General features: G+C 58.0%; 10 protein-coding genes across 10 annotated transcripts; all 10 read right to left on the reverse strand.

The window, feature by feature from the left end:
* Positions 1–440: 440 nt before the first annotated feature.
* Positions 441–1,187, reverse strand: JKF63_07280 (uncharacterized protein; the record flags this gene model as incomplete). The annotated part of the gene is made up of 1 exon (XM_067903220.1): positions 441–1,187. The coding sequence occupies one exon, from the start codon at positions 1,185–1,187 to the stop codon at positions 441–443; it is 747 nt and encodes a 248-aa protein (XP_067759775.1).
* Positions 1,188–2,816: 1,629 nt separating this feature from the next.
* Positions 2,817–4,565, reverse strand: JKF63_07281 (uncharacterized protein; the record flags this gene model as incomplete). Its single annotated transcript, XM_067903221.1, has 1 exon — positions 2,817–4,565. The coding sequence occupies one exon, from the start codon at positions 4,563–4,565 to the stop codon at positions 2,817–2,819; it is 1,749 nt and encodes a 582-aa protein (XP_067759776.1).
* Positions 4,566–7,027: 2,462 nt separating this feature from the next.
* On the reverse strand, positions 7,028–7,474 carry JKF63_07282 (uncharacterized protein; the record flags this gene model as incomplete). The annotated part of the gene is made up of 1 exon (XM_067903222.1): positions 7,028–7,474. The coding sequence occupies one exon, from the start codon at positions 7,472–7,474 to the stop codon at positions 7,028–7,030; it is 447 nt and encodes a 148-aa protein (XP_067759777.1).
* Positions 7,475–9,609: 2,135 nt separating this feature from the next.
* Positions 9,610–11,025, reverse strand: JKF63_07283 (uncharacterized protein; the record flags this gene model as incomplete). Its single annotated transcript, XM_067903223.1, has 1 exon — positions 9,610–11,025. One exon carries the CDS (start codon positions 11,023–11,025, stop codon positions 9,610–9,612), a length of 1,416 nt encoding a protein of 471 aa, XP_067759778.1.
* Positions 11,026–12,460: 1,435 nt separating this feature from the next.
* On the reverse strand, positions 12,461–13,102 carry JKF63_07284 (uncharacterized protein; the record flags this gene model as incomplete). Its single annotated transcript, XM_067903224.1, has 1 exon — positions 12,461–13,102. The coding sequence occupies one exon, from the start codon at positions 13,100–13,102 to the stop codon at positions 12,461–12,463; it is 642 nt and encodes a 213-aa protein (XP_067759779.1).
* Positions 13,103–14,421: 1,319 nt separating this feature from the next.
* JKF63_07285 (uncharacterized protein) lies at positions 14,422–15,048 on the reverse strand (the record flags this gene model as incomplete). Its single annotated transcript, XM_067903225.1, has 1 exon — positions 14,422–15,048. One exon carries the CDS (start codon positions 15,046–15,048, stop codon positions 14,422–14,424), a length of 627 nt encoding a protein of 208 aa, XP_067759780.1.
* Positions 15,049–15,921: 873 nt separating this feature from the next.
* Positions 15,922–17,421, reverse strand: JKF63_07286 (uncharacterized protein; the record flags this gene model as incomplete). The annotated part of the gene is made up of 1 exon (XM_067903226.1): positions 15,922–17,421. One exon carries the CDS (start codon positions 17,419–17,421, stop codon positions 15,922–15,924), a length of 1,500 nt encoding a protein of 499 aa, XP_067759781.1.
* A 1,131-nt stretch (positions 17,422–18,552) lies between these two features.
* Positions 18,553–20,112, reverse strand: JKF63_07287 (uncharacterized protein; the record flags this gene model as incomplete). The annotated part of the gene is made up of 3 exons (XM_067903227.1): positions 18,553–18,932; positions 18,963–19,029; positions 19,060–20,112. 3 exons carry the CDS (start codon positions 20,110–20,112, stop codon positions 18,553–18,555), a joined length of 1,500 nt encoding a protein of 499 aa, XP_067759782.1.
* A 572-nt stretch (positions 20,113–20,684) lies between these two features.
* On the reverse strand, positions 20,685–24,395 carry JKF63_07288 (uncharacterized protein; the record flags this gene model as incomplete). The annotated part of the gene is made up of 1 exon (XM_067903228.1): positions 20,685–24,395. One exon carries the CDS (start codon positions 24,393–24,395, stop codon positions 20,685–20,687), a length of 3,711 nt encoding a protein of 1,236 aa, XP_067759783.1.
* A 1,207-nt stretch (positions 24,396–25,602) lies between these two features.
* Positions 25,603–26,505, reverse strand: JKF63_07289 (uncharacterized protein; the record flags this gene model as incomplete). Its single annotated transcript, XM_067903229.1, has 1 exon — positions 25,603–26,505. One exon carries the CDS (start codon positions 26,503–26,505, stop codon positions 25,603–25,605), a length of 903 nt encoding a protein of 300 aa, XP_067759784.1.
* Between the last annotated feature and the right edge of the window lie 445 nt (positions 26,506–26,950).

Consider the following 26,950-nt stretch of genomic DNA (forward strand, 5'->3'; position numbering starts at 1 on the left):
GTCATCTCTCCTCTTAAAAAAAATTTTTTCGTTCGCACTCCCCCCTCCCCTCCCCTCCCTCGCTGCCGTTGTTCTCAGGGGAGGAGGAGGGGGGGGTCGCCTCTACGCCATTGTTCTCGTTTTCTTTCTCTGTGTCTGTGTCTGTGTCTGTGTGTTGCTGTGATGCTCTCACAGGTTGGTAGGACGGTTAAAAATACACTTCGTGGGGGGCGTGGGGGGGGGGGGTTACCAATAGCTCGCAAGGTCAAGACGTGCAGAGAAGAAAAGGCACGCAGATCGGGCGTTACCCCTGCATTACATGTATACACGCATCAGTACACATGTAGAGCTTCATTGGTCCCTCGCGACCCACCCCCCAGCCCCATCCTCATATGCCTTTTTTTTCGCCACACTTCTCTTTCAGAGGGAGAGAAAGAGTGTTGTTGTTTTGGAGGAGTGTGTTAGCAGTTGAGGAAGTCAGCGCCCAACAACACCTGCACTGCCACAAGTTGGTCCCGCTCCGAGCCGCGGTCGAGGTCGCAAAAGATGTCAGGCACGTGCAGATAGTGCGGATGGTTTGCAACGGTGATCTTCACCACCAAGAACTCCGCTACACGCGTCAAAGTACTCATCTCCAACGTTCGAAGCGGCACATCCAATAGCGGCGGCACGCGGGGCAACGGCGCAGCAGCAGCAGCAGCAGCAGGCCCCCCGCCGTCCCCTCGTAGCCGGGGCAGATGCGGTGGAGGCCTACAGACTTCGTGGCTAGGAAATACAGCAGCGTAGCATCGATAGGCGGCACCACTTTTATAGTGGGTGTAATTTTCTTCTTCATTGTCGCGGACACCACTAGAGTGCTCACCGCCGGCGCTCCAACTTTTCACCTCTCCCGGAGCACCGCCATGCGTTGTGCTGGAGCTATCGCGGCTGCTGCTAGGGCCTGGTGCTTGCAACTGCTCTGCACGCACATCCTCTTCCACCACATGTTGCTGCACCGGCGTTGAAGCGTCCACAGGCGAGGTGCTCTGGTGCAGGTGCATCACGAACAGCCCTTGAAAGAGTCCGTGGAGGACACGTGACCCGGCGGCGGCGGCCACGGGAAGTATCACACACTTTCCATCGTGGCTGCTCAGCGAGACGTAGCTGAGAGGCTTGGCCAGAGTTGGGGAAGCCACAGTGGCGGCGGCCTCTGCGTTCGAATCGGCCATTGGTGCTAACAAAAATAAAGTCTTTCGTCAGAGAAGGGGAGGGGGGGGCGGGGCGGCAACGTAAACCGGGTGCCAGAGGTGCACACACCAGCCGTAGCTAAACCAGGGGAGTGGGGGGAGGCAAGGAGGCTTGCACTCGAGGCGGTAGGAGGAGGAAGGGTGAAGTTAAAGAGGGTGAGATTGAACAAGTGAGACATCTTCGCGCCATGTGTGTCGGCGCATGTGTATTGTGAGATTGTACGCGATGAGTGGGGGTCACGAGAAGGAGAAGGGTTGTGTGGAGGGCCATGCACCTCCCCCCCTCCTCCTCCTCCTCACCATGCACCTGGTGGTGGTGAGCCACAGCACGGGCGGTAGGAGGGGGAAAAACACACAGCGTTGCGGCCCCTTCTCTCTCTCTCTCTGTTGGTTACGCAATCTTGTAGCACAAATATTCGGGTTGATGTTCGCGTGATCTCTTTGCGTTACCAGCACAACAAACGCCATCACCACCACCACCACCACGACTTGATGCCGGCGCGCAACCGCCCGCCTTCCCCCCCCCTCTTCCCGTACTCGCCGCTCATACATTCACGCATATGTTTCTCTATTTTTTTTTTCGTTTGTTTTGCTTTATAATTGAGTTGGCGTATCAGACAACCCCCCCCGAAAAAAAAAAAGAAAAAATCAAACACATCGCCCCACCCCTTTTCTTTCCTTCAACGCGCGCGCCAATATGAGTTTAGTAACGCAGTTTTACTGGCGCGCCGCCTTCACGGTGCCACACACGTCACCTCATGCAACACATGGGCTCACCACTTGGAGGGCTCCCAGGTGGACACGTTAGCACGCACATCAGCGTTGAAAAGCTGCATGCAGACACAACATCACCCCCTTCCCCTTGTCTGAGGGCGCACACCACACACCGACTTACTGGTGTAGAGACGCGTGGTCTGAGGTGTGTGTGTGTGTGGGGGGGGGGTGGGAGGGGGCAACAACAACAAAACATGGATAAGCCATGTCGCTCTCTCCCGCCTCAGAGGGCCCCCACAAGAGTATACTGGAGGTGGATGGGGGGGCAGGGTCTATAAAAACGGGGGGATAGGGGGCATGAACCAGAGCGCAGAAGAACACACACAGACACACAGAGAGAGATTGCTCACCATTCACTAATAGCCACTTCATCACCCACCCACACACACCTAAAAAAAAAGAGGAGACACCATCAGGCGACAGTCGAAACCAAATACTGAAAAGAGATGAGACCAAAGCCCCCCCCCCTCAACACACACACACACACACAGTGGAGTGAAGATGCCGGGAGAGTGAGAAGGGGAGTCAAATCAAGAAATCAGTCCAATAACGCCTTTGAGTACATCGTATCAAATATACGTGCAGAGGTACACGTGGGCAGGGGAGATGCAGGGGGCCAGGCCAAGACTGCCGTGAGGCATATGACAGTAGGTTTGTGTGTGTATGTGTATGTGTGTGTGTGTGGGGGGGAGGCTAAAGAAGTAGTGGTGTGAACAACACACATCGCCTCGAGCAAAAAAAAAAAACTCCAGAGTGGTGGGAGCGTCGCACAAGACACCAACAAAAGCCGCGCGTCAACACTTCTATACACACGCACACACAAAGATCGGTGAGGCGCTATACTTGGAGGAACACTGCAGCCTCCATTAGCCGTGCCGCTCGGTTCAGCAATGCGGCCCGTTGCCCAGGCGGCAGCCCCTGTACGAGGTGCGGGTCGCCCAGCAAATGCGTGCCAAGGTTCAGGTCGGTGGCCTCATCTGGCTCTAGGGAGCTGCGGACAACCATGAAGGCGGCCAGGTCAACTAGGTCCTCGCTCTGCAGCTTTGGCAGTGGATAGCTCGGCATGTTATCCACGCTGTTGCTCGCAAAACACACGTAACGCGACGCGTCTTGCGCCACTCCGCGGTTGGTCATTCGTGCCGCTGCCGCGCCGTGCCTCACCCCACTGGCCTGCCCAGCTCGATTATTCTCCGTTGAACCCCACTGCCCTCCCCCCTCCTCCTCCTCTTCCTCCTCCTGGCTGCTGGGCGTCGGCGAGTTGTCATCGGAGCTGTGCCCTTCCTCCAGCCCCACAAGCACCGCGGCCTTCTCTGGAGGCGGGACGACAGCGGTGATAGTGGCGGTGGTGGCCGGACTTGGCGACACCGATACCGACGCAGTGCATTCCATGGCTTCGGTGCGCTCAGAGGACTCAGCACAGGCCGCAGAGGCGGTTCCACAGGTGTAGGTGCAGACATCCTCTTTATTGGTGGCATGGGCCAGGAGGAGGCCGAGCAGCGAGCGTGTGGTGCTAGTTTTGCTGCCGATTGGTGCCTGTGGGGCACTTTTCGCCTTCTCGGGCAGCGCCACTGGGGCCAGGCAGCGCGGCACAGTGGCAGATTGCCCCCGGAGGGACTCGAGCTCCTCGGCGTCGTCTACTTGCGTGTCCGTCACATGAGTGCCGCTCGTCTGTCTGACGCGACACGGCGACGTCTTCAGATGGATGTTCGCATGAAGGAGGTGATCCATTACGTAGGAGGCGTACATGCGCGAGGCAGGGGTCTTCACACGAGTCCCCCACTGGCAGCGAATGCCGCCTCGAAGGGCCGGAGTTGAACGACCAGCATCACGACGCTTTACAACCTTTCCCCTCTGAGCTACGGATCCCTTACCCGCGTCGCCGTCGTCGCCCGGCGAGCGAGGTGAACGGTCTCCCGTCGCTGACCGGTCTGATGAGACGGAGGAACCCAACGAGCGCTCATCCGCCTCTTCTGGAGAAGCAGAGCGGGCGTGGGCAAGCGACTCAGAGCACTCCTCCTCTTCTTCGTCCCCGTTGGCCCCTCCGTGCACGTCCTGCCGCACACCTATCGGTGACGAGCTCCGTGGTGACCGTGGCACCGCTAGAGGCTCACCACCACCCCCGCCACTGCTGCTGCCTCCCACGCAGGGCTCTCCCATCATGACAGACACACACCCTGGCAAGCACAGCAGACCCTGGAGCGTGTTTGCGATAAAATTAGACTCGAACCCCGCGACCATTGGCATGATGACCCACTTGCGACCTTTAAGACTCGTGTTTTTGCAGCCAACGTTGTGGAGCGCCATGTACGGAATAGCGATCGGTGATACACCGCTGCTGCTCGTTGCGTTCGAGTCCCGGATATCGGGCTCACCAGTGTGTAGGTGTTGTATATTAACGTTTGGTGTCGTGTGAGAATCTTGAATCGTAATCGTCTCCAGTGACATGGGCTCCTCAGACGTCATGTGTGCGACGTCACGACGGTAGTTGAACCCGAGCGGGCGCTGCGGTGGAGGCGGTCGCGCTCCCTCATCGCTTATTGTGAGTGGAGACAGCGAGCCCCACTCTCCCGCCGAGAGTTGCTCCATTCCTTTGGATGTAATGCCTTCTTTCTTTACCCTACTCCCCCTCCTCCTCCTCTTTTTTTTTGCCCTGTACCGTTTCCAGTTATACCCCCGTAAAATCCCCAACAGTGTGTGGAACCCACAGCGCGGGGGGACGTGAGGTGGGGAGGGGGAGGGGGGGGGGAAGGGGAATGTGGATGAGGCGGTGTAGCCCTTCTCGCGTAGCGCTCACGAAGACAGACGCAAAAAATATATATCACGAAGGGGGAAAGTCGCGTCCGTCGCGTGCGTGTGTCTGTGTGTATTCTGGTGGTGATGAGGGTGGGGCGGCTAGAGATGATCAAAGTTTGGAAGCACGAGGCACCGATCGGTACTCTATCACACCCACGGGAACCCCCTTTTTCCCCCTTCTGTTGCCCCTCTCAGACACGATTTCTGTTCGTCTTCGCCCTTGGAAAAAAAAACTTTTTCTGTTTGTCTGCTTCCCCTCTGCCGGGCAGGATTGCCAGTCACCTCCTCCCCCCACTCCCTCTACACTCACCGCGTGCGAACCACGCGTCAAGTCGGAGCAGTGCACCACACACTTGAGGAGGGCAGCGTTCGCACGCAGTAGATATATATGTATATGTATATATATATATATATATGTATATTAAAAAGGGGGATGCGTTCTGAGATCTGAAAAACGGCAACGACAGCGATGCGGATGCGCGATCGAAGTAGAACCAGACACACCCTCGCAGACTACCACAGTGGACTGCACGACACCAAGGGATGGGGAAGCGTGTGTGTGTGTGTGTGTGGGCGGGGGAGTGGGAGGGGGAGGGGGAGAGGGAGAGGGGAGGGGAGGGGGTTATGGAAAGGGGTGTGGATAAAATACGGGGGTTGTGTGGGAGGAGAATGATGTCCAGAGCGGATGTTGGTCTATTCAACTAATTTTGACAACGCCGTCACACACCCCTTTTTTTGTTGTTGTTTTTTAATTCCGTGCGAATGGAAACAGAAAAAAAAACGCCTGCACTGCGGTAACCAGTAGTGTGTCTGTGTGTGTGTGTGTGTCTGTGTGTGTGTCTGTGTGTGTGTGTCTCTGTGTGTCTGTGTGTGTGCTGCTTCTCTTGTTCGTTTGTTTCTTTTGTTTTTAAAATAAAGAATGTGGTATGGAGAGAAAGGGTGGGTGGATGGAGAGAGAGAGAGGGGGGTGCAGGAAGAAGACCAACCGAACGGGAATACATATATATTTTTTGAAAGTAGAAAAACAAGTTGAGATTTGTTGCTGAAGGGGTGTGCCCGTGTTTGTGGGAAGGGCGAGGGAGGGAAGCAAGGTGTGATGGTACAGTGCAAATGTGGTATAGGATTGGAGGTAATATTTGAAAAATAAAAAAATACAAAGCGAGAGAGCGGAGGTGCGAGAGGCAGTGGAATGAGTTGCTGGAAATGGGGTGATGATTAGTTGAGACGACGCGTTTGGGGTACTCTCTGCTGTGCATTCTCAAGAGTGTGTCCTCATCTCACTCATCCTTCCACACACACACACACACACACACATGTTTGTGTGTGAGTGGGAGTTGGACGTGCGTGAAGCGTGGGTGTTCGCCTCTACTCTCCGCGAGGACGCAGGAGTGTCCCCCCCTCCCCCTTTTTTTTGTTCGTGTTGTGAGCGCGTCCAGCTGTCAAAGGGGACATCCCTTCGCGAAAGTGCAGACTCGCTTCCTACACATCTGGAGCCGTAATCTTTTTTTTTGTTTGACCGAGAAAGAGAGAACAACAACCACAACGACAGCTACGAAGGGGAAAAAAAAGGATAATCGAAAAGGCGAGAAGAAGCGCATCAAAAAAAAAAAGAAGAGAATACACCGAGAGGTTCAAGCAAGGGAGCAGTGAAAGGGGGAAGGGAGGGGGGAGGGAGAGAGAGCGGAGGGGGTGCCACACAAGTCTGATCAACCGCGCGTGATGACCGTTCTCATGGGTGGGGGGTGGGGGGATGCAACTGAGGATGGAGATGAGGGAGTAAAAGCAGTACCATGGCTACCAGCACATTACCACAGAAACGCACATATACAGTCGCCCCCCCCCAAAAAAAAACGGATCTGGAGAAGATGCGTCATGCAAAAAAATATCCTATCAAGGGGCGCGCGTCGGTGCAAAATTTTACTTTTTCTCTCACCATCGACGTATCCCTTTCATGTCAGCACAAAGAGCACGCCAGCACCACCACCACCACCACCCCCTTCCCCGCAAGTTCCCACACGACCGTTTACTATCCGGTCAACCGAAAAAAAAACTGACCAAACAACACAGACAGGCGCGCGTGCACACGCACACACACACACACACAGACGCACACGAGAAAAAAAAAGAAACGGCCGAGGGAAAAAATCCAGGAGATCATTGATAGCGCCTCTGCAATGTTGTGGTCTGCTGATATCAAGTCGCCACGCTAGCCTGCCGTGTCTACCGGTGTCTCGTCGCTTCATTTGAAATGTGGCTCAGCTTTGCGCAGACGCTAGCTTCTTTCGACGAGGGATGTACATGTCAGGGTCCTTGAATACTGTGGGGTTCATGATGTCTACGCCGCCCTCAGCGTCTACCTTCTTGCGTACGGTTGCCACCGCCTCCAGCAGCGGTGGGTGCCCCATTTTCTCATCATAGTCACGCAGCCACTTGCGGAACTCGCCCTCGTGACGGATGGACGTCATTGTTTCGCGCATCACCCATGTTGACTGTTTGTGCCGCACGACACACTCCCGCATGTCCAGCATGCGACTACGACAGTCGTACAGCACATCCAGCTCTTGACTTTCCCGCAGGCACGTCATGAGCCGATTCCAGAAGCGATGGCAGTTGCTCTCGTTACGGTAGTTGCCGCTCATGCCGGTCATGCCTGGCGTCATCATCTCGTCACCGCCATTTTCGCGAGCGCCGTACAGAGACATTGTGTATTTTCCCCCTTTTTCCTCTTCCTCTCCCCCCTCTTGCACAACGTACTTTTATACGACGAGTACAACTAGTCACTACTACTAGTCTCTACCATATACAAATATACAAATATATATATATATAATGTATATTTGTGTGTGTGTGTGTGTATACCTAAAGTGTGCTCAAAGGAGGTGGGGTGGGTCGGCTCCAAAAAGATAGCAGCTGATCAAGCTTCACTCAACCCCGCCGCTAGGGAAGGATCTCACTCTTTTTTTTTGCAGTTTGCGTGTTTGTCCGGGGAGGGGGGATGCGCTGAGTTGCAGGCGTGCGTGCACTCGTCCCCTTCACCATGTGCTATCAAGGTATCGGGGAGCTGCTCAACGAGGCGTACAAGGGCAAAAGTGAGAAAAGGAGGAGGGAGGGAGGGAGGCAACGATAGTCTACGCACATCAGGATGATTTTCAAGGCGCTTCAGGAAGGTGGGATCGAAGAATGGTGTGCGTGTGTGTGTGAAGAGGAGGCCGAGTGTCGCCGCGTCACTACTCCGCGGGTAGAAAAACTGTTGGACACGAGGTCCAAGGGCTGTACAGATGGAGCGCACGCACCCGTCTACCCTCTCTCACCCTCTCCCTCTCAATGCAGCGCGCCCGTAATAAAACGAGAGGGAAAGTGGAGTACACATAGCTCAGTGGCCGTTACCAGAGAGGGGCGCCTGGAGGAAGGGGAAGGGGGGAGGGGGGACCGCCTACCCACTCTGTGAGGGAGGCCCAGGCAACCTCTAGCGAACAGCTCCCACACCCTCCACCCCACCCGCCTTGCCAGCGCGTCCCTCTCGCTGGTGCTAAACAGGGTAAAGTCTCCACGCGGTATCCCTCCCCACCCCCCTCCCTAAAATACCAACAAAACACATCGACCTCGTCGCTGTGAGTGTCAGTGACCGTTTCCTGGATTGATGAGGTGCGCGTGTGTGTGTGCATGGAGCGGGGGGGAGGAGGAGGAGGGAAGGATGGGGGCGCAGACCCGCCAACGGTGTACCCACACGTGACGGTCGGCATAATGGGAGCCGCTCAGGGTAGGGCTTTCGAGGCGGAGAGCGCGCTGCGAGTAGCGAGTTGGATAATGATGCAAACACAGGTGTAGCGCTGCGTCGCACCACGCGAGACGGCACCGTGGAGGGGGGAGCGGGGAGCGGGGGGACGTCTGGTGAAGCGTGTGACGAGACTTGAGCTCACATATGAGGCCGCACGGCGGAATGGGCCCGTTGCATCGATACACGCGTGCTCGAAATATATATTAATATATATATATATACCGCAGAACTCTTGTAGAGACGCACACGTACACAAGCGGGCAAGCCCACTACTCACCGCAACGCAACGTCTGGTGCACATGCTGCGTCCGTGTCAGCTTATATATATATATATATGTGTGTGTGTGTGTGTGTGCGCCTACAGGGGAGACACCGCACCCGCGTTGGTCTACAAAAGCTCACATCCTTCCCAATATGCGTGCTTCTCTAGGTTAGTGATCTGGCATTTGTGTTGGCGTGCACGTGCGTGAGCGGGGTTGGGCGGGGGGAATGGAGACAGAAGGAGTTGGTGTGCTGTACCTCCACAAGAACAGGGAAGAAGGGCGAGGAGAGGAACAACCAAGACGAAGAAAAGTCATGTAAACAACGTGCCGCTTCCTATTTTCGTCCCTTCTCCACATGTACGCATCTGAGAGTGTGTGTGGGTGTGTACATATGCGCTGCCCGAAAAGATAGAGCGAAGTCGCCTCCCCCCCCCCCCACAACAACAAAAACGATCTCCTCGGAGATGCACACATGCACCACAAATCACCATTGGTTTCGCCCTCTCTCGTACACACACTGACACACACACACACAATCGCCATCGCCTTCGCCTTCGCCGCCGCCCCCCTCCCCTCGCCTCTCCGTCACACCCACACACACACACACCACGAAAAGTGATTACCTACACAACATCCACACGTTAAAAGAGACTTAAAGAAATGTGACTAACGCCTGTGTTCTCGATATCCACACACACACACACACACACACACGCACGGGCTCGCACATGCAGGTGCATACACAAGCGTGGACCCGTTGATGCACGACGACTTCCCATGCGTGCATGTTCCCCTCTCACGTCGAAAACCATGAGCGGTAACGCCCCTTCAGCTCCTGGAGTTGGGCATCGTTGAGGTCCAGCGGCTTTTCGTCCTTGGCAAAGTCAGCGATGGCCTTTTTCTGCACCTCCGTGAGCTCCTTTGGCAGCATAACCGCAAAGTGAATGTAGAAGTCACCCGTCTTGTTGTGATTGGGTCGGTGCACGCCCCGACCGCGGAGCACGAGCTTATCGCCCTGCTGCGAACCGACCGGAACCCGCGTTTCGACCTCCCCAGTCAGCGTCGGCACGCGCACCGTGCCACCGAGCACCGCGGTGGAGAGGGTAATAGGGGTGATGACGTGGATGTCGCTGCCCTCGCGGTGGAAGACGGGATGGTCCTCGACTGAGATTTCAATGTAGAGGTTGCCAGGCGGCCCATTGCGTACACCAACCTCTCCCTTGCCCGTCACCTTCAGTCGCTCCTTGTTATCAACGCCTTTCGGCACCGGCAGCGTCTGTACACTGCGATCCTTGACGATACCTTTACCGCTACACTGCGTGCACGTCGCTCGACCTAGTTCGCCTGTGCCGCCGCAATGGGTGCAGTCTTGCTGCATGTGAAAGAAGCCGGTGGACATGACCTTCTTGCCCCGACCGCCGCAGTGTGGGCACTTGGTACGTGACCCTGTATCCTGAAAACCGCTGCCGGTGCAGGCCCCGCAGCGGCGCATCGTGTTGTAGCTGATCTCCTTCTGACACCCGTTAACAGCATCTAGAAACCCAAGTGAGAGCTTGTAGTGGATGTCCGCACCAGGCTCCGGGCCCTGTGGCTTCCGGGTCTTGTCTTTGCCGCTACTGCTCATTTTCTGGAAGATTTCTTCGAAGTCATTGAAGGAAAACCCCCCCTGACCACCACCGGGTTGGGTGGCGCCGCCCATATTCGCGAATGGATTGCCACCCGCGGCAAAGGGGTTGCCCCCGGCACCGAAGGGGTTGAAGCCCCCACCCGGCCCGCCCGCACCAAAGCCGCCGGCGGCGTTGGCATTACCGGTCATGTCATACATGCTGCGCTTTTGCGAGTCGGAGAGGGTCTCGTATGCCTGTTTTGCCTCCGCAAAGTCTTCCGCGGCGTTGGGACTCGGGTTGACATCGGGGTGCAGCGCCTTTGCCCGTTTTTTATACGCCGACTTGATCTGCTCCGGCGTCGCGTTACGTGCCACGCCCAGCACGGAGTATAGGTCCTTCTTTGCGCCCCCGCTGGACTGCCAGCGGCGGTGTTGCAGCAGCGCTGTCGAGCCGGCCATCGCCGAGCGCATCGTGCAGTCGCAGGAAAAGGAGCCGGCCGCCAACACCGACACCACAGGCGCCCTCACCATCCACCGAATAGCCGTAGTGCGTGGCAACCGGTGCATCGACACATTTGCACTACGGATGAGAGCCGCCGCCGTCATCAAGTGAAAGATCGCTAGCTGCCAAGAGGATACCTTCAATGGAGTAAGTGTGAGTGTGAGTGTGTGGGGGGGGGGGGGGGGGGGGAAGGAGGAGAGCGATAAATATGTGCGGTGGAAGTGACCCCCAAAGGGAGGCGACTGGTTCTCTTTCGGTGCGCCAGTTTGAAGTGAGACTAGGCCTGGAGACCAAGAAAGACTATGAGGCTCACAAAACGCTCAAGGTCAACAACGGGTGTGACGTACAGCACCAATAAAAGGCACAGGCACACGCCGACACGTTCAAGGCCTGGCAGCGTTTCCCTCGTTGACAACTTGCCTCGCGGTTGGTGCTCCTCTTCTTTCTTATCTCCGTGCGACTGGGTGGATCACGAAATGAAGGAGTGGAGACCGTGGTGCGCGTGTGTGGAGGGGGAGGGGGCGCGACTGGGATGAAGGCGGGTGGACAGTAAGGGGGGAAAGGGGGGGGGGAGACGAGCAGAGATGGACAGCATTTGACGAGTAGATATGTGCAGCGGAGAGAGCCAAGAAGAAGAGAGTGGGGGGGGGGGGGAAGCGGGAAAAGAGGAAACCCAAAACTGGGCGGCATCCGCGCCAGGCAACAATGGAAGGGGGGGGGGAGGCGCCACGTGCCGTATTACTAACACGTGTGTTTTGGTTTGGTTTTTTTTGTGTGTGTGTGAACGGGTGAAGGAGAGAATTTTGTTTCTCTGTTACTCCGCTTCTTTGAGTCAGAGGAAGGTGAAAGCTGGAAGCGAAACGGGGACGGGAAAGGGGAGGGAGGGGGGGGGGGTAAGCCGCAGCTCCAAATGAATGCACAAAATGTGGGATGAAGCACGTGAGGGGGCCGGAGGAGTGACGACGACGATATACGAAAGAGGATAAACAGGGGGCATGCAGGGGATTCCCTGTCGCTGCCCTCCCCCGCCCCCCCCCTCCCCACCGGAGAGGAGGACACTCTGGTCCTCTCCGGGGTGCCCCCTTTTTTTATCAACTACTCCCTTTGCACACCTGTGCGTGAAATAATAATAAAAACGTCACTGTCATCCATCATCATTATCATCATTCACAGTTCTACCAGCCACGGCGCCCCCAAGTACGCACGCAACGCAACGCAACACAACACGCATTGCACACCTCCTTGACAAGAGTGACGAAGTCACAGAAAACAAAAAGAAAAAGGAAAAAAAAGAAAATAATAAATAAAAAGCTCGAAGTTCGTACGTGTTGCAGATCCGAGGGCATAATGCACACGCACACGAGGGAGTGAGGAGGATTCCATGAAACCGTGAAGCGTTTCGGACACACACGCGTGTAGATAAACGTTTGAGCCGACGAAACCGATCACGCTTCCCCTCTCTCTTTATCCCACAGAGTCGCCATCATCGTACACACACCCCTCTCCCGGGTCTCCGCGTCTTCACGGTGCTGCGAGCGCTTATGCCATCACGTTGCGCATCGTGATCTTGCCCTTGGGGACAATCACCTTGCAGTGGATGCCGCGCTGCTCGAGCTTGCCGGCGTCACGCAGCGCCTCGTACTCGGTGCGGAGGATGGTGGTGAAGCCCCAGTACTTGGAGGTCACGATGATCTGGCGGCCGGGGAACTTCATCTTGGCGCGGCGCAGGGCCTCGTAGGCCTGCGGCACGTACGCCTCCTTGGTGCGCATGGACAGCAGGATCTGGCCAATGCGGACACGGGCGCACACGCCGTTGGGCTTACCGAAGGCACCGCGCATACCAGTCTGCAGACGATCGGCACCAGCGCACGAGAGCATCTTGTTGATGCGCAGCACGTGGAAGGGGTGGGCGCGGATGCGCATGTGGAACACATCCTTGTTGGCACGCTTCACCATGTACTTGTTGGCCTGGATACGGGCAGCCTCCAGCGCCTCGGACGCGATCTGCTCCAGCTCGCGGGACACAACGTGGATGCACACGGGGAACTCATCGACGGTGGCGCGGCGGCGACCAATGTCGAAGTTGCGGATCTTGGGATCCGGCACACCCCGGCAGAAGCGCGACTTCGGGTAGGGCTTGTTCTTGCAGAACCGGTAGCAGCGGGACGGACGGCGGGCCATTGTTGGAACTGGCTGTCTTGACGACGACTTGAAGGTGTGGGGTGGGTCGGCTGATCCGTTGCGGGGACGCTGTTCCACAGGAGGGGCGAACTTCCTTACTGGGTGTTTCGGTTTTTGTTGTTGTTTGTATGTGCAAGGGTTTTTCGATGTGCGTTGGTTCACAGAGGAATGGAGGTGGGAGTGCGGGTTGGGGGGGGGGGAGAGGAAAAAGGAAAGAGGGAAAAGAAGTTTGAGGAATCAGGAGATTTTACATAGTGTACTCCAAATGTGCAACGGTCCAGGAGGGGGGCGCCTGGAGGAAGGGGAAGGGGGGAGGGAGGACCGCCTACCCACTATGTGAGGGAGGCCCAGGCAACCTCTAGCGAACAGCTCCCACACCCTCCACCCCACCCGCCTTGCCAGCGCGTCCCTCTCGCTGGTGCTAAACAGGGTAAAGTCTCCACGCTGTATCCCTCCCCACCTCCCTCCCTAAAATACCAACAAAACACATCGACCTCGTCGCTGTGAGTGTCAGTGACCGTTTCCTGGATTGATGAGGTGCGCGTGTGTGTGTGCATGGAGCGGGGGGGGGGGAGGAGGAGGAGGAAGGAAGGATGGGGGCGCAGACCCGCCAACGGTGTTCCCACACGTGACGGTCGGCATAATGGGAGCCGCTCAGGGTAGGGCTTTCGAGGCGGAGAGCGCGCTGCGAGTAGCGAGTTGGATAATGATGCAAACACAGGTGTAGCGCTGCGTCGCACCACGCGAGACGGCACCGTGGAGGGGGGAGCGGGGAGCGGGGGCGGGACGTCTGGTGAAGCGTGTGACGAGACTTGAGCTCACATATGAGGCCGCACGGCGGAATGGGCCCGTGGCATCGATACACTAAAACAACGTTTACAAACGCAGGAGCGCTCTACAGTGCATCCCGCTTGAGGCGTGCGAAGTTGAATGCGCATCAGCAAAAGAAAAATGTTTTCCATTCGCACATCGACATCCTCGAGAAGGCAACGAGGACGTCTCCCCAGCCCTACGCACCTCCCTCCCCCCATCGAGAGGAGAGGGAGCAGCGTTAATATTCCACTGCACCACGTGCACTTGGCCACGTGCGGAGGACGCTATCCATGGAACACGTACAGAGGAATGAGTATGTACACACATATACATATACATATATGGGAGGTGTGCATGTGTGCGTGTACCTTTGAGAGAAGGAGCCACAGACAAACGCGGGTGTGGACACGAGTCGCTCTCTCTCCATCTCGAAGCCGTCGCATGTGCCCATTCTCAAACGCCGCCCCCGCCCCCCCCCCACCAGTTCACGTCCATCATCATACAATCTACACGTTCAACGGCTTCTCACCTTTCTCGATAAAATATTTCCTGGTCTCAGCGTAGACGGTGTCGATGTCGCGGCTCGCGTCGATAACGCGACAGCGACCGCTCGCTTTGTAGGCCTCTACGACCGGCATGCACTCCTGCACGTTTACGCGCAAGCGGTTTCGGATTGTTTCTTCGGCCGCGTCGTCGCGCCTCTCGCCGGTGTTGGCGCTGCGCATGAGCACGCGCTCCACCATGGTGGCGTCACTGCAGTCGTAGAAGATGATGCCCGCAGCCTTAGCGACTTTTTCCTCGAACATGTGAGCTTGGTCCTCCTTGCGAGGGAAGCCGTCGATAATGTAGCCGACCGGACTCGGGTGGTCGGCAATTGCTTGCCGAAGGAGCTCTACGGTGATTTCACTCGGCACGATGTTGCCGGAGCGAATAATCTCACCGATCCTCTTTGCGACATCACTGGTACCTGAGCGCGCTGCCTCGCGCAGCAGCTCGCCGGCGCTGAAGTGGGTGTATCCAAAATCCTTTACAAGCCGCTCACAGTTCGTGCCTTTGCCCGAGCCTGGCCCGCCAAGGATGAAGAACACCTTCAAGGGCGCCACATTTTGCTGCTCCTGGGCCACGTCAGACATGATGCCGGTAGTGCAAGTGTACGAGCGAAAGAGATGAAAAGTTTCCACGAGAACCTGGGCGTGTAGAAAAAGTAAGGGGGGGAGTTTGCGGGAGATGGAAGGTGGAGGATCGGGGGGAGAGAGCCCTCTGAGGTCAACACACACACACACACGCCGTTACTCTTGATGTGCATCCCCTTGCATAACCCACGATCTACCTGAAAAGACTACCCAATAGTCAAGGGAAGACAGCTCACCCTCTTCTGTCGAATCGACCCTCTCGTCGTTATTCCTCGTGCAGGTGTTCTGCCTGTACGTGTGTCCGTAAACTCTAGAAGGGTGAACACTGATGAAAAAAAAAAGTCTGCCAAAGCGCCACCCACGTTATCTTGTGTGTGTGTGTGTCTCCTCGGGTATACATATGTGTACATGTACAACAGAGTATGCACGTGCCATTCTAGAGTGGTGGCAGTTGGGGGGGATCTCTGGGTGAGAGGGTGAGCGAGCTGTGGGCGTGCGGGGCGCAAGTATAGTGTGAGAGTGTAAGAGGAGGGGGGAGCTGCCACCGCGCTTGTCATTTGCCCTTGCCTGATTGTACCCCCTGCCCCTGCCCCTGCCCCTGCCCCTGTCCCCCCCCCCCCCAAAGATGTATGCGACAGCCACACATTTTTTTGTTGTTATTCAAAAGCAGATCTCGAGCATAAAAAAAAACGGCCGAGGGGGTAGGCGGGAGGTGGGAAAGGGGGGGGGAGAAGGCAGAGCAAAAAAAAAAGAAACAACGTACAGCTCAGCCAACCCGGAAGGAGAAAGATGGCAGCCGCTGCGACACACACACACACATAGAGAGGCGCACATCTGTCTATATCACACAGCCCCATCTACGACTACCAACTACTAGTGTGGGCGACCTGGGCGGTCACCTGGGTGGCGATACCGCGGATCGATGCCGAGGTCGATAATAGCCTCCTGGGCCGTGGCACCTACAGCACGCTGAATGGCGACCTGGCGGTCCCACTCGCGGCCTTTGGGCCATCGTCGCTGCGCCTCAGCCAGCCGCAGCGCTTTTGAATCACCGAGGAGCTCATCGGGGAATGGGCGCACCACCACCGCCATCGTGTCGTCGCCGTCTGCGAAACTGCCATCAGCGTTTGCTGCAGAGGCGCCCGTTGCCCCCGGAGCAGCGGATATGTAAATCGGTGAGGTGACGTGGCCATTGTCTAGCACCGACGTCCCGCCAGCTTCTACAACTTGCTGATGCGCGATCTCTAACGGAGCCACATTCACTATCATCCGCTCCCACATGCGATTCTCTGTGGTCTGTAGCCGCGCCGCCCGCTCCTCAACACTGTCATGAAAGGCGTTCGTCACCATGACGTTATAATTGTGTGTTGACGGATCAAAGCAGTGTGCGTCTCGAGTGTCCATCAGGGCGTCCGTGACGCGCTGGGGAATCACCTCCTGAACCCCCCTAGAGATGCAACCGCGCAGCGCATTCACAAAGTTTGCGCGGGACGCATGTCGAACCTGCCGTGCATTGAGGCGGTACTCCCGCATCCGCGGTGGGCTGTCATACCGATCAGCTACGCGGATTATGGGCACCGGGTGCCGCCGCCATTGCGCGCAGTGAGTGCCATAGGACGGCGGCAGGGAGTAACGCTCTTTTGTTCTCTGATGATAGCCAGTGTGAAAAGAGGGTGCCGTTGTTGCTGTAGCTGGGGGTGCTGAGGCGGTGGCAGACAAGGAGCTCGGTGGTGGCGGCGGCCCGCTACTCTGTCGAGGGTGCTCTGTAGGGTACTTCGATGGCACGCGGCGCGCCACCCCCACCGTTGCACAGACGGGTCGCTGGGGAACACGGCAGCCGGTGGAGAGCGGAACCACATGAGAGCGTGTTTGCTGCACGGCGTTGCACTGACCGCCGACACTGCGCTCCTCGACACGCACCCGTGCGGATGTGTTGTTCAACGGCAGTGTCGGTACTTCATGGTAGACGTGCGAGCCCTGCTCCGGAGGACTACTAGAGGGTCTTTCCGCAAGTTGCTGTGGGGGCGAGGAATACTGTGGCAAAGGCTGCGCCACCTGGGCTGATGAGGGAGAGGAGTGCACGGCGCTTGTTGTTGCGGCTGGCTGTACGGCGCCCTCGCCCAGTCCTGATGCCGCAACAACAGGCGCCGCCCCTGGTATCCGTGAGCCAAAACGATTGTGGCGCAGTGCGCGCCTGCCCCGCTGTGGCGTCGGTGCTGTCGTGGTCTTCTCCGCAGCGGACGCGGTCAAAAGTGGTGCATCCATGTAGGCGCGTACGACGCTTTTCGTGCCGGGGTAAGCACGAATGCGGGGATGAAAATCGTAGGGGATTTCCCATGAGGCCCGGTAGTCGCGTGCCGCCACCAGCGGCATTTTTGACTGAAAAGGGGGGGTGGGGCAAATCGATATTATTTTGTTGTTGTTGTTGTGCCCCTGACTTTGTGTGTGTGTGTGTGTGGATGTGCGCCAAAGGTGGATGCGCTGCGAAAAAAAAAGATTTGGAGAGGTGGATGAGGAAGAGGAGAAAGAGTAAGTGCGCGTTGGCAAGCGGAGATGAGAGCCGAGAGGGGGGGGAGGGAGAGGGAGGAGGCTGGACTATGAGCGATGAAGGGGGTTTGAAGAAAAAAAAAGGGGGGAAAGAGTTGATTGGTATGAGGTGACCCCTCCCCACCCGCTCCCGTCCCGCCATGTCAATGTCCGTACCCACACCTGTTTGCAATCTCATGTGGAAGTCCGTAATGCACCTGCATGGCGACACACGCACACATACATATGCGGGTTTCCTTTCTTTTTTTTTAAACTCGCGTTTCACAAGACATAAAAGGCACAGGCATGAATGACGAGCAGGCAACGTGAAACATGCAGCGAAAGACACGATGCGATGCCCAGTACGTATTGATGACGTGGGAAGTACATGGTGATGCGATGGTGGGGGTACCCTGCAGGTGAGAAAGTGGAGTGTCCGGGGGGGGGAGAGAAAACGAAAAAGAAACACAACTGTGTGGCCGTCCCAACCGATATATATATACACACACAAACGAGTCTGACAACAACAAATAAAAGGCGGAACACTATTCAAAATGAGCAGAGTGTAGTCTAGGAGGACACGCAGAGGAAAAGTTATACCTGTATGATTGGAGCGGGGGGAGGGAGGGGGGTGAAGGGAGGGAGAGAGGAGAGGGGGGTAAAGGAGGATGTAGAACTCCCAAGAGCGACAATTCACGACTTCAACGGATGTTCTATCTTCCCCTCTCGTCCCCTCCCCTCCTCCTTCCCTCGCAGGCCACACACACAGAGTACACGTCGCTCGTCTCCTCACCCCCTCTTCCTTCACAATCCCAGGCATACTCACACCACGCGAAAAAAAAGGATCGATCTAGTAGTAATGGTAGTCGTGAGGTGATACTATCGTGAAAACGAAGAGTACCTCACACACACAAAAAAAAAAAGAAAAGCGGTCCGGTATAAAGGAAAGCCGCGAGGAGTGGGGTGTGTGGGGGCAGACTACTTTGCGTAGTGATGGTGGATGATGGTTACGGCTGGGCTGCCGCACATGACAGGCCCTGCTCCTCCACACCCGCAGTGCCATAGAGGGTGCCCCCCTACCGGCGAGGGGCTGCCTGACGGTGCTGTCGCGACGAACAGGGACGGGTCACACAGGCGACACTGTGGTAACCCGCACGGCGGCCGCACCTTCCCACCATTCTCAGCCGCATTGCGCAGCAACTGCGATATCAGCAAGTCCACGGCGCGCATGTCCTCCGCAAGGTGAAGGTCTACGGGCGCAGATGCGGCTGGGGCCGGCTCCGATTGTGGTGGCAGTGCTCGTGCTGCTGACTCTGCCGCCGGCGCAGCAGCAGCAGCAGCAGCCGCATTTTCACCCCCGGCGACAGGCAAGCGCGTTTCATGAACACCCGCCTCGCAGTTTGTGCGAGCATCGGTTGTGTGACCCCCAGTGGGGTTCACAGGCTGCTGCTGCTGCTGCTGTTGCGGCTGTTGCTGCTGCTGTTCTTGCGGTGGTGATGGCAGCGTCGGCGGCATCAGGGCAGATTCGGTCCAATTCGTGGGTGCCTGCTTGCAAGCGCCACAGAATAGACAGGAGGGACCTACCGAGGCATCCCCTTGAGGATGGGCCTTGTGCGAATCACAGGGTGCGATGTGTGGCCTCATCAGACATGTCGCAGGTGCGTACTGCACCGCACCCGTATTGCCTGATGAGGCTGCGACACGCTGGCCACACATCGGGCAGTACACAAAGCTGCCAAGCCGGTCGACAGCCCAACCTTCAAAAGCGCGTGGTGAAGAGGGTACGGCAAGAGATCCTGCCGGCGGCGGTCTCAGTGGCGAGAAGAGACTCGGCTGCGGCAGTGGGGGCTGAGTAGGTAGTGGAGGACCAGCTCCGCTCGCCGGCGGGGGTCCACCGAGTCGCTCAGTGGATGGAGCAGACTGCAGCTCCAAGGGGGGCGCCGGTGGTGGCACGGGAGGAATGTTTACGGGCAGTGAATCCACGCATCCACCTACGCCAAGAGGTGCGAATGCAGGAGCGGGCGGGTTGTCGTTTGCTGTGAACGGCGCTACCCTTGCCTGGGCGGATTGGGCTCGAATGACCGGGATGGACGGCAAACCCGCAGCGGCATCATTCAATGTGGACGACACATACCCCGCAAAGAAGTCGCCAACAGCGCTGTCCAAGCCCAGCGGCGGAACCACAACCTTGAGGTGCGGGTGAGGCATCTTGGCATAGGTAAAAGTTTCTCCACCAGCGGACAATGGCGCATGAGCAGCTTGCCTTGCCAGCGACGGGTACGCGCGACCAGTACTAACGACGCGATCACGCTCACGCATTTGCGGCGGTGCGACAAGTGAGCCGGCAGGCCGCTCCTGCCATGACAGGGGATGTGGGCTGGAAGACGCCATGTGCGAGGCAAGTGCACATGGTCGCGGTGGTGTGCAGTCGCACTGTCGCTCACGAGTGCGGTAGACGACAGTGCCGTCCACATTCACCACCTTGGCGATGTCTCCATGGACGCCGTAGCGGCAGTACCATGGCACCCCAGAGTCCATTCTTGGGTGGGGGGCAAAGGATAGGGAGGGTAGGGAGGGGGGGGGGGGCAGAAAAGAACGGAAGGAGAGTTGAGAGGCGGTGCGGCAATGATTCTCAGTGTGAAGCCAGAGGCCACTCATGGACCCACCCATGCACGTGTGGGCACCCGCTGATGATGCACAGGCCCCTCTCGCCCCCTGAAAAAAAAAAAGACTGCAAGGCGCGGATTGGTTGTGTGAAAGGAGGGGGGGGGGAAGTAGGGGGGGAGGGGGGTGAGGAGGAGGAGGAGGGTCACACCCGACGCACCCAAGTGCTCTACACAGACACACGTACGGAGTGTGGCGATGTGCGGCGCGTTTTTTTTCTTGCGGTTATTGTTATTTTTCTTGAAGGTGCTACAAAGCAGATGTGAGGCGGGGGTGGGTGGAGGGAGGAAAGAGGGGGATTTCGTTCGCGCAGGCATGTATGCACACACACACACACACACACACAGACAGACGGCCCGGCAGCCATGCGCGATTTCCAGAGACATGCGAGGCAAACATTGTCCAGCGCACCAGAAAGCCAGTGCATCTGCACTGCGTGGCTGCGTTTATAAGCAGTAGAGAGGCCACAGCAGACCGTTACAGAGCGCTGGCACAGCTGCCCCCCGCTCTGGCGACGTCCTCACCAGAGATGTGGCGTAGCGCAGGTCGTCCAGGTTCACGAGAATCATACGGTGTGTCTCGGTTTCGACACCGCGGCCAATCATTGGCGTGGCGGTGGTCCCGCGTCGGCCTCCCGGCGCGCTTCGCGTCGCGCATTCCTGCGGGCTGCACGTGATCGAGCGCGCCGCTCCGGTGTCGCTCCATTCGCCGCTACTGTTTGGCGCAGAGTATACGGCGCTGTAGTCGATGTCCATGAGCAGCAGCCCCACTGAATCAGTCGTAGCCACCACACACGTCCGCAGCGCCTCCTCGTAGCGAGATAGAGCTTGCGGTGTGAGGCAGAACGATGTCGCAGCGAAAGGTGCGGGTGCCAAGGCGCCGATGTCCGTCAGTCGAAACACCGCCCAGTGCGCGGCCAAGTCGTCAGCAAACGCCGCTTTTTGCCGCCGCTTGGTCTTCGCAGAGGGTGGGCGGCCGCTTCGGCGCCGCTTCTCCTGCAGGCTTGGCTGTGTGCGACTCGGGGCGTGTGGAGACACGTAGTCGTCTCGATGCTGCTCCCTCAAAAGGGCACCGAGCTGCCGACTCGTGAGGGGGATGCGCTGCAGTGGTCGTAGCAGGACCCTCTCAACGCTTGACCGCAGCGTTTGCACAACCACAAAAAGGTCATCTTCAGGGGGGGGCACGTACGCATCATCCACAACGTCGTAGCCGCAGGTAAAGTCCGTGAAGGAAAGTGGCAGACCAAGACGACGCAGAGGCCGCCGGCGCCAAACAACATCGCCCACACCGACTGCAAAACGGTAGTCACCGTTGTAGCGCTGGAGCCGACAACCTGCAGCGGATGTGGGCGATGTCGAGGTTGTCGCTGCCGCTGCGAGACGCTTGTTCAGAAGGACGGCATCGGCGTAGGGCACAAGGTGGCCCTCAGCCACTGCCTGTCGCTCCAGTTTAGCGTCGTAATCCTCGCCGTAGGACCACGCCAACAGTGGCGTGCCAGGGGGGATATCAGTAGTCACCAAGAAGAAGGGTACTGTCACAAAGAAGCTGCGCTCTTCCAGGAAAAGGCACGGCGCGCGGCGCCGTGGCGGCCGTCGCTTCGGCTTTGCGGAAAGAGCAGCAGAACCACCTTCCACACCCGGGGCAGGGACGGCGACTGCGGCATTCACCTCTGTGACCGTGGCGGTCGTCTCCTTTCTGGCCCTGCGCGCGCCACCTCGATGGCGGGACCGCTTTGCCACCACGGCGCGCACCACCCGTGCACGCTCCTCAGCCGTCAAGGATGGCGCTCCACTCGCGCCACCGGACTTTGCAGCAAGCGCCTCGCCCGCGCCCCTCAGCTTCTCCGTGCCAGCGGCGTTAGCGGTGGTGGTGGTGGCGGTCGTCGTCGTCGTCGTCGTCGTCTTTGTCGTCCTCTGCGCAGTTCCAAATTCGCTGGGCACGGAGAGTATCACCGAGCACAACTCCACGTTGCCGAAGCGAGACGTGTTGTAGCGGTGATTGATGTAGCGTGTGAGGCCCTGGCCAAAGCACACGCCATGGCGCCCAAGCCCCAGCGCGTAGGTGTCGTCGGTAACAAAGGAGAGATCTTCCTCGTTTCCCTCTTCATGAGTTTGCGCCTCGTCCTTGGCAGTGCTGATGGTGCTCGTGTCAGTCGCGCAAGAGCCGCGCAGCGCACGCTCCGTGACCAGGCGCTCCACCTTGCGTGTGGCCACTGAGGGGCCACAGTACAAGAGGCACGTGGCGTACGGCAGCCACGCGGAGGCGACGACGCCTTTTTGATTGTCCCCGAGCTCCGGTGCCGGACCCAGGTCGACCAGCGTGAAAGGAAAGGCGGCCTCCGCAACGTTGCTCGCGTGCCGTCTTCCCACACCGTGATAGAAGGCTAGGTCAGTCGGCCACTGGAGAAAGCGCTTAACACCCGTGTAGACATCGCCGATCAGGTCGCTTTGGCAAGCGGTGCCCACAATCGTACCATCGTCATCTTTAGCAGGGTCGGCCACCGCCATGCGTGGCTCTGCAGCACCATCAGGGCACCCACACCGCTTGTTCAGCTCGCTGTAGCAGCGGCGGTACCACGCAGTCTCGTCCAGGCAGCGGTAGTACGACTCCAGCGAGACATAAATCTCTTCACCCTCCTCCACCCGCGTAGTGCACACGACAGCCATCAGCGATGCGCGGGGATACGGGTTGACGCTCGGTGACTCACCGAGTGTGCAGTGCGCGTGTGCTCTCCTTTCTGCATTGGGGTTTCCGTCCCGCTGGAGGGACGCTATGCCAGCACTGCCCTCGCCGTTGGCAGGTGTTTCCCTGTCCGGCAGGCCGTAGTGAAGGGCGATGCAGCGCGCGTTCGGGCGCAAATACGGCTCTGTCACCCGTGGTAGCTTGCGGAACTGCGGATACAGTGGACGCTGTGCAGGGGCACCGGGTGCGGCCGTTGGAGCGACTGCCTCTACTACGCTCTCCTCCGCAACTCCGGCCTTGTGGGCGTATGCCTTCCACGCCGCATCCAGCCGCTGCTGCTCGACCGCGTACAGCACCTCCGCTCGGTCAATCAGCTCGCTGAACACGGCGTCGCCCTCCACCGCCAGGACGGAGTGACGCAAAAACGCTCGCTGCAGCTTCACCGGCTCGCCAAATCCGTGATGTGAGTGTCGGTGGAACGTGGGGAGATGCACGTTGCCGGCTGCCGCTGCCGAGGTTGGGGAGTAGGGGGTAGCGTACGAGGCGCTCGATGCCACGTGCGAGCTCGACGGAGGCGCCTTACGTACTCCAATCATGCAGATGCCACGTCCACGTCGCTGTGCCTGTTCCACCTCCACGTCTGAGAGACCCAAGTAAGCCTTGATGAAGGCGCCGTAGCGCTGGGTGTGGAAAGCCACGCGCGTCTGGCGCGGATGCGAGAGTGCAGACCGAGGGGGCGGGGGGTGAGGGTGAGGCCAATACTCAGGGGAACACTGTCTGCAAGTTGGTGATGTGGTGCACGTGTGGCCTAGCGATGGTTGAGCTTCACCTTTGAGTCCGTCCGTGGACTGATCAGGTGCCGGTGCCGCCGCAATCGCCGCCGACTCCGCGGAATCAGCAATGACATCTTCCTCCTCCAAGTCCTCGGTAGTAACCGGCATGTAGTGCGACCGCTGCGCGTGATGACCGTCAGTTCGACCCACCCGCACCTCGCTCTCCACGCCGACATCGTTGTCAGGGTCAGCGCCTTCATCCTCCAAGTCGCTGAGGGGGACAGGTTCGGCGCAGTTGTTAGACTCGGTCGTTCTCGCAGAGATGCCCGCACCCGAGACAGTCACACCGCAACCGCCATGGCAATCACTTGGAGATGCAGCTTCTGCCTGGGACGTATAGAGGGCAAAGAAGTCGTCCCCGAGCTCTTGTGTTTGACGCGTCTCGCACAAGTCGGCGTTCGCATCATTGCGGGGGCTAAGGTGGCTGCAGACACCGTGCTGAGAGGCGACAGGAAGCCCAGACAGGGATGCCACCATAGAGAGCCGATATCTTCCAGAGCTGCCCGGCTGCATCGTCCGTGCGTCTTCCCTAGCGGTGAGGAGCCCATAGCCATTTTCGTTGCCATCGGCGAGCTCATTAGCGGCACTGGTGATTCGTGGCAGCTGGCCGGGCACAGCGCAGCTGTCATCGCTCTGCGACATGCGATATGTGGGAAGAAGTGTGTGAGTGTGTGTCTGTGGGGGGGGGGGGGGGGGAGGGGGAGGGGGAGGGAATAGGGGGGCTGGCAGCAGTGAAATCGCCTGCTGAGATCGATGGTGAAGAGGTGTCCGAGTGGGTGCCTGCTTGAGTAGTCCAGAGTATAAACATATATGTATTCTATAGGTATGTATGTATATGTATGTATCTGTAGGTGAGTGTGTGTGTGTGAAAAAAAAAAGAAAAACGTGGCTCACTGACAAAGGTGACGCCACCGCAAGGAATCGCGCGCGTCCAGCCAAACACTACGCTCTTTTTTCCAGAGATGATCTACGTGGAGGCGTTCGTGTGAGGATGGGGTGGCTGTGCATGTGGCATCAAAAGTAAAAATGAAAAAAAGGGGACCGTCGTGAGAGGTGGGGTGGCGGTGCGCTCAGTCGGTGGACAACCGCAAACACTCTCAGCATCCTCATGTGAGCGCTACACGAGGTGGCGCGTCCCTTGGGGCACCGTCTACATGGATGGGGATGTGCACGCATCAAACATTTGTGTCACCACACGTGAGCGAAGAGAAGCTCCAGAGTGAAGGGGTGAGGACGAAGAGTCTCGGACTGAAGGGAGGGCCAGATGGCGCCTACACTTACCGAATATATGAGATGCCGATGGAACGACAAACGTCGTTGGCGTGTGCACCACATACATACACACACGCAGAGCACTCCACCCCCCCCCCTCCTTTAAATGCGCTCCTTTCTGCGCGCGCATGTGCACAGCAACAACCAGGATCTCTGTATTGGTTTCATTCATGTATGCCGGGGGGGGGGGGGGGAGAGCGGGGAGAGGGAGAGGAGGGGGGATATTAGATTGTCTATGAGGTAAATGAGCAACGAGGTCGATTTATCGAGAAACAAAAATTTTTCAAGGGCACCCCCCTCCACAGCGTTGCGCGGAAAGGACGTGCCGTTCAGCTGCCGGCACACAATCCGACCTCAAATCACTTACACACAGGCGCCGTCTCGGCGGCGGCACCGAAACTTATATGGAGGCTCCGGAGAGTCGAGAAAGAAAAAAAGCACAGGGGACACGACAGGGTCGGAGGTAGAGCGGAGAGGCAAAAAGGGGGAGAGAGGGAAAAAGAGGCGACTGGTTGGCTGTGCCTTGTGTGTGTGTGTGCGCGTGTCAGAGAGTGCCCCCCCCCGAATCTGCACGCTTTTAATCATCGTCGAGAAACATCGAGGTTTGCCGAGCCGACGCGGCCGACAGAGACGGGGCGGCTTGAGAGGCGCTGTCGCCTTCCTCCTTGCTGGCAGCAACGTTGCCGAAGCCGCGACCGGCACGGTTGCGGCGGTCCAAGGTGAGGCTCGCTCCGTCTTGCTGAAGTAGATCCACTTCGCGCTTGATGCGGTAGCGCTTGATGTCCGACTTGCTGTATTTGTCTGGGTCCATGTTGTGCTTCTCGAACTCGGCAATCAGAAACTGCTGCAGGTACTCCTCCAGGGTCTCCTCAGCGGTGGGGGCCCGGACGCGATAGCTAAGCTTGCGCAGGCATTCTGCCATGGCTTTACAGCGCTCGGCAACAGACACCGTCGAGGGGCCTGCCGCAGACGCCCGTTGCTCCTTTGACGCTATCCCATCCACCACCTCCCCACGCACCCTTTTTTTCTCCGGCCCCTCTGTCTCGTCGTGGTTTTCCTCGCTTTCATCATCTTGGCTATCCGAGTCGTCGTCGTCGTCTTCAGAGCCGGACGCCTCCTCATCTTCTTCGTCGTCCTCCTCGTCCTCCTCTTCCTCCTCATCCGAGTCGTCTTCGTCCGATGCGCTACTGTCATCATCATCATCGTCCTCCTCCTCACTGCCCTCATGGCAGGCACCGTTCGTCGTCGTCGTAGCCGCAGGCGCCACTGCCCTTTCCTTCTGGGCCATTAGCGTTTTTATGGTGTCACTAATAAAAGTTGCGTGGTTCGCCACATACGGCTCTGGATACGTATCACCGTACCTGCTGCACAGAAGTTGCTGGACGACTGCTGTCGGCAGCGTCTTGTTGTTCGGCAGACGACTCACCATGACGCGAAGCAGCTCTGTGAGCTTCGCATCGAGCTCGGCGTTCGATGGCATTTTAGTCTACTCCCAGGGGTCAAGAATAAAAAAAAGGGACGGGAGGAGAGGGGAGGGGAGGAGACTCGAGCGCCCCCCGAAAAAACGCACAAGCGGGACGGAGCTGAGCAACCGTACACGACGTTGCCGTGATGCTTGCAATACACGTGTGTGGGTGTGCAAATGGCCTGGAGGGCTGAGGAACGAAGTTCAAAATAGGAGGAGAGACCAATCGAAACTGTGTGTGTGTTATTGTCACGGACGGGCGTGCCCCTCTCACTCGATGCGAATGGAGTCTTCTCTTGATCGGGGGTGTCGATGTGGACAGATGCACGCGTTTGACAGGAGCGAGAAGGGTATATCAGGGAGAGGCGAGTGGGGGAGGGGGGTGGGGGGCGCGAGAGGGGGAGGGGAGGAGGAGCAACGCAGAATCCAACAAAACTGAGACACAAATATGTCCGCTGAA

The sequence above is a fragment of the Porcisia hertigi genome, chromosome 4 (assembly GCF_017918235.1).
Source record: "Porcisia hertigi strain C119 chromosome 4, whole genome shotgun sequence".
Classification (NCBI taxonomy): Eukaryota; Euglenozoa; class Kinetoplastea; order Trypanosomatida; family Trypanosomatidae; genus Porcisia; species Porcisia hertigi.